The sequence below is a fragment of the Ambystoma mexicanum genome, chromosome 2q, assembly GCF_040938575.1.
Source record: "Ambystoma mexicanum isolate Mex_15411 chromosome 2q, UKY_AmexF1_1, whole genome shotgun sequence".
NCBI classification, from domain to species: domain Eukaryota; kingdom Metazoa; phylum Chordata; class Amphibia; order Caudata; family Ambystomatidae; genus Ambystoma; species Ambystoma mexicanum.
The window spans coordinates 57,387,147-57,399,250 of NC_090924.1; the positions used below are offsets into that span (position 1 = coordinate 57,387,147).

Here is a 12,104-nt window from a genome sequence, read left to right on the forward strand (position 1 = left end):
AGCTCTGTCCCTCCAGGATATGTCGACCAACTCGCCTCTGCATATCAAGGATTCTCCTTCCTCGGTCAGAGTCGTGCACTGCGTAGGCCTCTTCCCCATTCACAGTTCTTGTGTTTAAATACGTCATCACAATCGAAAAAGCTGTCGTTCCTTGATGCGGTGTTCAAATGAAAGTTGGCATTACCTGAAGCCAACAGGGTGGGAGGAGGTTCACTAGTAGTTGTAGTCAAAACATGAGAACAGGTTTTTCAAGTCCTATGTAGGCGGACAATGTAGTCCGTTCAGGGAGGTTCTCATTGCACTGGTTGTCCTTGCTCTTGAGAGGGGAGTCACTCCCAGTGATGCCCCATTTGCCCAGACCCCTAGAGTGGGTTTTGCAGAGTGGGCTCACCACCCTAGCCCCTGGCTCCCTTCTGGGGCGAAGGAACAAATTGTCTAGATTCGTCCCAAGAGCCTCTCCCAATCCAGCCACATTAGGGGACACCCAAGGGAGGATACCAGTACATAACATCACTGCTCAGGGCTAGGCAAAGGAGAGATGGGGCTAGGACTTTACTCCCATAGAACCCTATGGAGAAGGAGGGGAGCAGAATAGGTATGTTAACTCACCTCCAGGACTGACTCCAATTCACTCAGGGGCCACTGTGGAAGTTCCAGAAATCACTGGGCCTTCCGGATTTGTGACTTGGTTCCGTTGGGGGAAGCCTAGGGGTCGTAGGTACAGAGCTAACATCAGGCATCAAGTTTTCAGTTTCAGCTAGTTCGCGGTTCCATGATCAGATGTACTGGATGCTGAACAGCTGGAAACCCAGGAGAGACTAACTCTGGGATCACCATTCCAGCGATTTCCTCAGAAGGCACAGTGCAAGTGATGAACAGTGATGTCTACTTGAAGAAAATTGCTTAAGGCGATCCTTGTGGCGGAACCAAAGAAACTTGTCCTGCAACACCCTTCTTCATTGTGTTAGAGTTGCAACTTCAGGGAAATGCTATTTGTTCCATAAGCTGAGGTTCTGTGGAGTCCCATGGCTCAACTCAGGATGGTGACCATTGCAAATAAGTACCCCAGAAGGACGTTAGACCTACCCAGCTCCCACATCTGGTCACACACACTGCCAGTTTGCCCACAAAAGCTGGAGGTTCCATTGGAAAGGGCTTACCATATATGGAAAATCCATGCGAGAAAGGGCAAACGACAAGATGGCCAAAGGATAGGCGAAAGTCTTGTGGCATGTCCATTTTAGAGAATGTGGCACTCTACTTGGCATTAAGCGTTAAAATGAAAAAGTGCACAATGCTATTTAAAACACCATAAAGATATCTGCTGCCTTCAGCCCATACAGGACACAGGAAAGTAACAACAAAGTTACAGGTACACATGCCCCTACCACTCTTCACATAAGGTAATGTGTACAGGAAAATTTAATTATAACTTTACTATGGAGAACAGAGTGCCCCTGCACTGACACCCATAGGGACTAATCGGTGCCCCCAAAATCAGATGAGTTTAGCAAGCTAAGTGGAACAAAAAGGCTTCACTTACCACCATAAATAAGTTGAGGTTCAAAACAATAGCAAAAGGTAAGATGTCCCATTGATGTCTATATATGGGGAAAGCAAAATAAAGTCTTTACTAACAGATTGCATTCTATCATACCTGGTTAATACATGTGCCGTTACTTCCAATCTCATGGTTCAAGAAATGCAAAATGCAAAATCGCGAGATCTCAGATTTCACAGTGAAACATTTGGGCTATTTGTTCTTGTGCACTTTATGTATTGTCCATGAGGCAATTATGAGTTGTGCAACGGGATTTTCAACTTTGTATTGCTCTAAGAACAGGGATTTGTGTGGGATTCTTGAATGGTACTACTGCAGGTGATGAGAAAAGAGGAGATGCACCCATTTGCAAAGGGTTGCTGTGGGCAGGTGTTTAGGTACAAGGACACTTGTGCCTCGAATATGTCGTCACTGGATGTATGTGGACTAACTGTGGTAATGTTGCCAATGTCCTGTGATGTAATGTCTTTATTTAAAAACAAATACAAAACTAAGACTGATTTAATCCCTGCAGGTGGTGTCCTTTTCAGCTTGGAGGAAGGGGCCTCTTTCTGGAACCAACTCCTCACATGGAGAATTGTAAGTTTAATGAGGCATATATGCTTTGCTTCCCTGTTTTTGGTGATAATATAATGGGAGAAGGGAATAAACACTGTGTTGTGGGGGATATCCCTGCCTTCACCAGCGTGGTTTTGTGGTGTGCAAAAGGCCTGTTTAGATTATTTATTTGGCTCAAACAATATCTTTAATTGCTCAAGTCTTCATGCCCCCTCCATTGATTGTAGTCATTGTGCGATTTTGGATTTGTCATGGAATGTTACTTCTTGTGTCTCTTCCTCCTTGCCCTGTATTTCTAATGTAGAGGTGAACCAGTGTGGTAACAGACTTTGCTGGAATAATGGGATGATCCCAAACTTTAGTATTCTACTTGGAAATGTGGTGGATCGAGAAGGTTTTTTGAATACCATTACAGTTCATATTTATCCTTTTCTGCTTAAAATGTATGTCTAGGACAATCAAGCCTTATATTAAGAGGAAATAGCCTTTTGATAGGGAAATCCATGACAAAATGGATTAATGAGAGTGAGTATTAAATCAAAAAATAATTAAAAATCTAAAAACTGGCTTTCAGAATACAACATTTTAGTGTGTCGGTGTCATTTTGAAAGTATGCTAGCAGCTGTGAACAAGAATTCACTGACTTTTGGAGGATTCTTAAAATCATGTATGGTTATCAATTGTCTGCCCAACTAATCCGATTGGCGAGGGTGCTTGGCTAAATTATGTCCAGTTGATTTATGCAAATTTGTGAATATGTTGTGAATCTGCCATCTTCTAACTTTCGGCCTCTGCCCTTTACTAGAGAATATTTTGTGTCGAATTACAAGAGTTCAAGGGTCCCTGGCCCAGATGGTTTATCGAATGATACCATTAAAGGCTCTCCCTCTTTATGGGCGGATGTTGTGTGTGATTTTTGGTCATGTAACTAGAGAGAAGTGTTTTCCGACCACTTGGACAAATTCGAACAACGTCCCGATATATAAAAAGAGCACCTGGGTTAAACTCGGGAAGTTATAGACCAATAGCATTGCTGGATGCCGTGAACAAAGTGTTTCCATCTATTGTTTGAGGTCAACTTTGTCTTAGAACTTCCTCTCAGAACTTGCAGACCAATCAGGTTTTGCTAAAGGTCTAGGAACTTCTATTAATGGTTTCTTGATTAAATATTTTAAAATGACCGCTTCTTCCAAAGAAGCAACATTATATATGGCATTTGTAGATTTCTCCCTTGCTTTTGATAGTGTAAATGGTCCATTATTATGGTCTAAATTAGTAAAGTGGGGTGCAGCTCTTATCTAGTAGAAATATTGAGGCCCCTTCATAATGATGCCTCCTATACAGGTGCCGTTGGATAGAGATGGCAGACTTTCTGAGCGGATTACAAAAGTATGACAATGACTTGACAATATTGATAAATGTAAGATAATGAGGTTTGGGTATGTTAGAAAGGGGTCCAGTGATGATTTTAAATCTTTTCTTAAAACAGACGTTTTGGAGGTGGTTTCTGTGTTTACTTATTTAGGATTTACCTTGGTTTAGCATACTTCATTTGCAAAGATTTAAACTATTGTAATATAGAAAGTTCTGAATCTGATCATCCAGGCAACGGTAATAAATAAGAAATGTTGAAGTTTTTCTCTTATTGCTTAGATTAGGTTTTATAGATGTAAGGTTGTCCCCATTTTGACCTACGGGGCTAACACATTCCTGCATGTATGCACTATTCCTTGGACAAAATTGGAATGATTCGGCGGCGGGGGGTTCTCTCCCTCCCTCGTGCCTAGAAACACTTGTGTACAGGCGCGTTATAAGTGCCATTTCATACCCACGTCCTCCATTCGATATGAACATGGCCTTTTATCTTTTCACAGCTAAAACCTCTTGGAAAATGTTCTTTTTTTTAGGAAATGTTTAAGAGCAGAAAGTGTCACATTGTTTTATTTTATAAACCGGGAGATTAAGGCAGGAAAGGACCCGATTATGAAATCTTGGGTTGATTTCTGTGTACGTTGCTTGGTGTAACCGGTTCTAATCCTGAAGAAAATCCTGACGCTATTAAAACCAAACTATGGCGCAAGGATTGGGTTACTACTCTAAAGGAATGCAGGATTTATAAATTGTTCCATCATGTGATCTTGGCTGTAATACTAGTCAATATATTCCCCTCTTGTATTAAGAAATGTACCAATTCTTGTGCTTTTACCTAAATTTATTTCCTACTAATGAAATCTCGGGCTCACGTTTGGGTATTCCACGTGGTCTGTGGCCATATCCTTTTTTTGGCAGATCTGTGGATCGCATTGAAAACCTAAAACATGTTATGCTGCAATGTAATGGCTTGTCTGCTCTTGGGCAACTGTACTATGAAAGACTTTTTAAAGAATATAGATCCTTGTTCAGTGTAGACTGGTGGCATTGAATGCAGTTGGTGGGGGTCATGGCTTATTTTAGCTGTTAATAGATTTGTGTCTATAGTTTTTCCTAGAACATAAATGTCTACATTGATTTTATTTAGAATTGTTTGGTTTGTTTTTTATGAAGGGGATTAGTCATAATTGTAGCTGTGTTTATTAATCCTTGATAATAACTTCTGAGTCTTTGGTGACAATGTGCTTTTTACCCTTAAGTTAAAAAAAAAAAGGAAAGATACATATTTGTATGATCGCTATTCTACCAGATTCAGGAGATGAGTAGCGGCACACCTGCTCTGTCTACAACTGATAATACAGCAGCCTGGGAATATGCATAATAGAGGTTGCCATTGGACTGCTGTTTTGCGACCAACAGTGACATCCAGGTCTTTGTAGGTTCTGGACTGATTTGTCCAGAACAGACTGCCTGTTGGCAATGTGGCTTGGATAATGCTGCTTTCACAGCAACCCTCCGGCTGTACTCTGCGGATCTGTAATATTTCGATCTAGGTACTTATTGGACTATGGAGTTTATAGAGGAGTAAGAGATGGTTTGCTTGGACTGCCATGCTTCTTTCCAGCTGTACCAAGGTTCTGTAATGAATGGTAACATTGGTTTTCTATTTATCTTCTGTTTTCAGTTCTTTGCTTCTATGATCTCAACCTTCACTCTGAACTTTATATTGAGTATCTACAACCAAAAACCAGGAGATCTGTCCAATCCAGGTCTTATCAACTTTGGGAGGTTTGGTTCTGAGGTAAGATCAGCATGTTAAATGCCAATAATGTATTTCTGGTCCTGTGTCAATTGTCTTGTTTCAGATTGGTTGAGATGAAGAAATAAGTATCCCTTATGAATCTGTTAATTTAGGTGAGATGCTATCTGCTTCAGGACACACGAGGGGGAATGCAGGCATAGTCTCCTTGAGATTAATACCCCACCACTCAAGGTATTGCCACCCTGGTACAAATACTTATTGCAGTGCTCAGTGTCTCTGCTTGCCCTGTTCAGATGGAAAAGGACCATTACGATTTTGCTGCATGCCTGAACAACGCCTACATTTTATGTAGATGACTTGAATTTGAGCACACAGGCACTTAACGACTCAACTATTGTCAATTTTCACTTGCTTTAATACCTATTTATTTTGGGGTATGTATGGGGTGCAAAACTAGCTTTAGCACCCAGTAAATGTAGGAGCAACTGGGGTGGTTATCATAGAAGAGGGTACTGTAGGGCGTACAGAAGAAGCGAGGGAACACTGCATGGTGCACTATACAAAAGGAAAGAACGTTTGCACCGGTGGCAGAGATCGGGTAAGGGGGAGGGTCCATTCAAATGACGCAAGCACAGAACGGCCCTCGGAGTCCACTTTGTGGGGAGAGCAGGGAGGAAGTCTTAGACGTTGAGGAGCATGTCCTTGAAGAGGAAGGTCTCGAATTGCAGGAGCATGAAGTTGAGTCAGATGTTAACAGGGAGGAGATTTTACGTCTTTTAACCGGTCTTCTGGTCCTTTCCTTCATACAATGGCAGCGTTCTAGTCTGCTCATGTCTTGGCTTCTGGTGGAATGCCCAGCTGCCAGATATCCTGAGCTTCACAGTGAGTTAGCTGGGAGAGTTGTACATGACCGCCTTTTAGGTGATGCCGCAGAGTTTCAATGTGGTGCTTTGTTGAGCAGTAGCCTTGGCAGATTGATGTGGACTGGTGTGAGACAGTCAATATTACACAGGCCTTAGAGATGTGCTAAAACATGCCAGACTCTCCTCAGAGGTGGGCTGTGGAGGCCTTCCAGTGTAGCTTTTCCACCATCCAGGTGAGTGAGGATAAAGGCTTGGATAGTAGATCTGAAGTTGCTTGCTGGGAGGAAGGACTTCATTTTCTTCAAGGTGGAGAGTTGGCACCATTTCACTAAGGTCATTTTAGCTATGCCTTGGAAAAGAGGGATCTGTCTTATGTAGAACACAAGGGATTTGGCACATGTGGTCAGCTGGGGTATGACGCCCTCGAAGTTCATGGCAGAGAGCCAGACCTGGATGGCTAATTGTTTGGTGGTGTTGGTGAGAAGTGAGTATTTAGTGTTGGTTTGGTTGTGCTTTAGGTAAGAATGGACAATCCATGACTAGTTAAATGTGAGGGAGGCCTTGCGTCTGTGGATGTCTTTGATGGAAAAGATCTTGAGGTCAAGCTGCGTGTCGTCTGCGTATTGGTGGATGTGGATGTTGTGGGCCTGGTGAGCACCAAGTGTTTCCATGAACAGGTTGAAGATCCTGGGGTGAGAGGATAGATGTTTCCAATACTCTAGATGTGATGGGTTGAACAAGTGGCCTGGCAGCTGTTAAAGAGAATTCTCAGAAATGTGCTAATTCTCTCTACCTTAGAGACCCCCAGCAACTTTGCTGGATTTTGAGGACTTGATTTTTTAACCTGGAGAGAGTGACCCTTTTTTCCCCCCACTCTCATGTATTTTAATGTGATTATTTTTTTTTTTAACACCGTTTCTTTTGGTTGTGGAGTCTGACAAACTCCATAGGCAGCATCTTTTAAATTGTCACACAGCACCTTCAGTGCAGTGACACAGGGAAGTCTTTGAGATTTCCCAAAGGTTTAAATACCTTCTCTTTGATAAACTACTGTTTCCAAGAGCAGTGAAGTGAAATTGACTTTAGTTACGTTTGTAACTTTCTAGACCCAGCATACACTATCTTACAATAGGGTGCTGCAGGGGATACTTAGTATTCCCTTTGTCTAGCTTCTCATGTAACAATTTTATGTTACCCTTTCCTCACTGAATGGCTGGTGGCAGTGGTTTATTTTTAACTTCCGCGGGATGCATTTACAACGTGCTGCGTTCGCAGCTGCAGTAAAGCACCCAAGAGTGGAATTTTTGTCAAAATGGCTCCGGTCTTCTTTTCTCGCCATTTCTTTGTGGAAAGGTCCTTCTTGAGATTTATTCTGCGTGCCAAACCCGGTTTGTTCCCTTTGTTCACTTTGCCTTTGGCGGGATTCACAAGTGAAGCCCGCCTCTGGCTCCAGGGTGTCTGATGAGGGCAGGAAGTGAGGGAGGTGCCCAAAACTCCCTGTGCTTAGTCTCCTAGGAGACCCAAATGCACTCTGTGATGATTGGCCAGCTGACTGACCGGCAAGGACAGCCACCCTGTTGGGTGATTGACAGCTAGGCTGGAATGAATGGGAGAGAACTGTCATAAAGGCAAGGCTTTTGGCTTGGAAGGCAGAGTCGACCACTGGACGAAGGAACCATAGAAGAACTTGAAGAGGACGCCTGCTACAACTCCTGGACCGTTGGTTTGCCCGGTGAAGCCCTGCTGCTGTGCTAAAACTCCAAATTCATATCAACAGAGAAGCCCCTGCAAGGACAACTTCTCCCTTTTGAGTTGGTGGGACCAATCTACTCCAAAGTAAGCCACCTGGACATTCTCTCGGAGCTGGTTGCATTTCCACAGAGTTGCTTCTGGAAACCGAAATGCCAGGGAGAGGAACACCAGATTGTGTGCGTTGCTTTTAAGTTGGCCAAGACCTCCAGGAAGATCCCAGGAAGTAGGACTGACCGAGCCTGAGGCCCCTAAACAGAGTGCGGGACCCCAGAAGCATGGAAAGTCCATCTCGACAACCAGAAACCAGTGTTTCTATTTGCGGTAGTCGCGAGGAGCTTATTGCTCTTTATTTTGTTTATTTATGATGTGTGAAGTTCGTACGAACTTTCACATTACAAAAATGGACATACATAAAAATAAAGACTAAATTCTTTACAAACTGCTAAGAAAGGTAACATTTATAAAAAAAAAATAGTTTGTCAATAAAAATGCAACATTATAAAGATACAACCATTGTATATAAACAAATAACATGTAAGACTATACAATAGAATGAGACCCAGGTCACGAATACAGCACCAATCCATCAGCATTAGTGGTCTTGCATTCCAGTGAATATATTGGATTTCTCGATGGGACATTAGGGCTCCAGTCTATTTCAAAGGTATTTTCTACCCATCTCATAGATTTACTTTTAGTGTTTGCACCGATTTCTTCCCCCAGCATTTGAAATAGAGGACTTCTTGTTGACTTTCTACATTTTAAATATAGTAGGCATCTTTTTTTTTATGCCAGTGCCACAAGAGAGGTAAGTCCCAATTCCAATCTAATTATTTCTATTGGGAAACCTGGACCCAATCCTAAAATACTTCACCAAAATGTCCCCTGTATAGTTTTAAGACAGGTTAAGTCGTCCATACATAGGGCCTCAAGACATATAATAAGGAAGCACAAAAACTTTGCTTATAAAATGTTAAAATTCCAAGCAGACGGTATCCAGAGGCTTCTCTGACAAATCTAAGTATCATAGAGGTCAAAATGATAGCTTTGCTTTTCTTTTCAGCTACATGGCCGAATAGTCACACTTGGCTGTTAATTCCAGGCCATGATATTTACAACACTTGACTTGCTCAATGTGGCTTCCCTCCACCAGCATACGAGGTACAGATGTATGCCTGTCAGTGAAATGCATCAGCTTGGTTTTTCTCATTATTTATTTGAAGACCATTTGCATGTTTGTACAGCTCCATAAGGATTCTATTGAGGCCCGGGAAAGGGCGGTCACATAACACAAGATCGTCTGCATAGGACATACATACCACTTTCTACCCAACTATAGAAGGGGGACAATTATTGACACTCGTTCGGCATCCAGGAAGGTCTGGCAAATAATTATTGAAAAGCAGGCGAGCCAACACGCAAAACTGTTTGACTTCTCTCTGGGTCGTCAAAGGGCGGGAGACTCCCCCCTGCCCCAATCCCCCCAGCTAGCCAATCTCACCTGCACTGTAGTTCTCTCATAGCCCATAAAAGATTGTCTGGCATCCATAGAGTTCCATATTTTTGACCAGTGTTTCTCTATCGACTGTGTCAAAGGCCGCCTGGAAATCAATCATAGCTACGTGCAGATAGGGATTGCCCTTAGTCTTTGTGTCCCTGCATAGAGGGTCCGTGAGCCAAAGGCAGTGCGTGGTGCTTGATCTTGCCCTAAAGCCCATTTGAAATGTATCCAGTTGGTTAGCAGAGTGTCACGCTCACCTGATTCCCACGGAGGCGCAGGTCTGGCTTCGAGTGCTGATGCTTCTTCAATGGTGAAGCGCAGGACTCTGATGATGGACAGGAAGGGCCCCTCTATTCTGGCTTTTCTGGCTCGCAGGAATATTCCCCTATGCTTGAAAAGGGAGTATTACCTACTGACGGAATAATGCTCAAGCCTCCCACTCCCTTCCAACCCTCCTCGATACCCTTCCACGCTTCCCTGTGAAGTCTCACCTTAGGGTCTGGAAGGATGAGTTCTCCATCCTGCTTCTGATGCAGGGGCGCGTTGAAACCCAGTTACTTCACTGGATAGAGGTTTGATGGGAGTTCAAAATAAGCTTGACTATTCAGATGAGGCGCTGTAAGAGTTCTGTTGCAAGTTCAAAAGTTCAAGCTTAATAATAATGTTCATTGTCTTATTGTAGCAAGTGCTAATGCTTATGTCTTTTTCCCCTTAGGGGCCGGGGTTCGGAATGCCGGAGATATGGCGCCGACCCGAAGTGTAAGTTCTGGATGAGCGTTCAGGTAATGTCTTTGCATTCGCTCATTCAATGTCTTTGTCTTTTTTCCCCATTGGGGCCGGGGTCCGGAATGCCAGGAAGCGGCAGGACCCGAAATGAAATGGGAATGAACCAACAGGTAAGTCTTAGAAGGAAACTGAGCTTTTCCTATTTCCCTTTCTTCTCTCACCTTGTTTTCTTGTCTTTTCTCTCTAGGCTCTGGGAAGTGGGTGCGGGTCCGGATGATCGCTGCTGAAGATGGAGCCACCCAGGAAAGGTGAGTGAAATGCAGCGCTGCAGCGATCGAAGCGAAATGCTTTTAAAATGATGTCTTCCCTTTCAGGATCGTCGGTGTGATGTCCCCGTGATGCAGCTTTAGCAGGTAAGGTCTTCTTTCTCTCCAATTCTCTCTTATCTCCCTTTGCAGGCGACCCAGGATGCTGACGGGCGTGGCTGAAGTCCAGATGCAGGAGCTGACACGGTGAGCGTCCAGCTGCGAGGAGCAGAACAACGCGAAGCGTGAGTTGCTGATCGGGCGTGGTTTAAATAGCCTTGGAAGAAGTTCCAGGCATGTATCCTTCCACTGATCAGGTATGTATCATTCCCCGACCACACCCAGGTGGAAAGTGGTCCCACAGGTAAAGTAGTTCCATTCAGGCCTCAAGAGGGCCTGGATGTAGCAGCATGGTCTGCATCAGGTAAGTGCACATTAAAACACTTGAACACATGTCTAGCTTTATGAGCCTGGCGCCTAAGGCGCCAGGACAGGGGTCCAACATGAGCCTGGCGCCTAAGGCGCCATGACTGTGTCCAAAGGGCCCCAGCTTGGGCCCGCTGGCACTTCCCTGGGGGGAATGATGCCTGCCTCTGGGGTTGCTGGGTCGGACCTGGCTCCTTGGAGGTAGGCATCATGACAGAGTGAGACATTGTTCCAAGGCATCTAGTATCAGGGAAGCAAAAGATTTTCCTCATATGTCAAGTATTATCAATAATCTAAAGTTTGCAAGTATCTATCGTTTACCTTTTTTATTGATGGGTACCAGGTAAGATCTCTGCCTCTGGGGCAGGCATAGTTCCTTCTTTACAAACCTTAGTATACAGTAGGAATAGTAGTCTAGCCCAGAATTCAGGGGATCTTTTCAAAACCGTGTTTGAAGGACCAGGAGCACGGGAAACCTTTGAGCCTGCAAATTTTAGTTTCAATTTCATCCAGATCAAAATGTATATTGAAGCTCTCACTGCTGAAAATGTTCACTATTTTAGACTGATTCAGCCTGTTAAATCTATCCTATGTGTTTAGCGCATGCTGGTTTCCCAATACTGCAAGTTACTTGTTTTATTAGACTTAAATTTACCAAGTAATTGCCTCATTTTTCTGGAGTTCTTAGTTTTGGCTATATTTCAGATGTTGCATGTGGGCATAGCGACACGAGAATTTCCAAATCTTTACCCATCTCCTATACCTGTTTTTAGTTAACGTATAGATTGAGGCATATCATGGGTGGTTAATTCCATACCTTTAATGCAATGTATATCTCCTGGCATAAACCTTTCAGTATCTCTGACAGCTTTATCAGATTGTTTCATGTAGGAACCGGCCATGTGTGAGTAATATCCCTTTTGTATTGTCAACCTAGAGATAATATCTGCAATCCATAGTTCAATCCCATCAGCATTCTGGTCTTTTAAGGGGGCCAGCAACATCTCAAGGTTAATGGCAACAAAATTACTGGCTCTTTCCAGATTTTTCTGTTTATTCTGTTGCCACTCAAGTTAATTCCAACCTGCATTTTCTCAGCGCTGATGTCCCAGCCATCTTAGGTTGGAATACTGATGGAATGGTCGCTGAAGTAATTTCTCATTACTGGTACATTTTTAACGCAAAACATGAACAGTCCCAAAGTGACTGCTTTAGTTCCACTTTTCCAAGATTGTTTACCCAGTATATAACCAAGCGCTCATCTGTTCAACATAGAACA

At 43.4% G+C, this 12,104-nt stretch overlaps 1 protein-coding gene across 2 annotated transcripts in view; it reads left to right on the forward strand.

The window, feature by feature from the left end:
• Nucleotides 1–12,104, forward strand: part of CLCN7 (chloride voltage-gated channel 7) — an 823,350-nt gene that overhangs the window by 265,349 nt on the left and 545,897 nt on the right. For both annotated transcript variants that reach the window (XM_069646815.1, XM_069646816.1), the window contains 2 exons: nt 2,076–2,140; nt 5,175–5,291. In XM_069646815.1, coding sequence (XP_069502916.1) covers nt 2,076–2,140; nt 5,175–5,291 — 182 coding nt within the window. The remainder of the gene's footprint in view (nt 1–2,075; nt 2,141–5,174; nt 5,292–12,104) is intronic.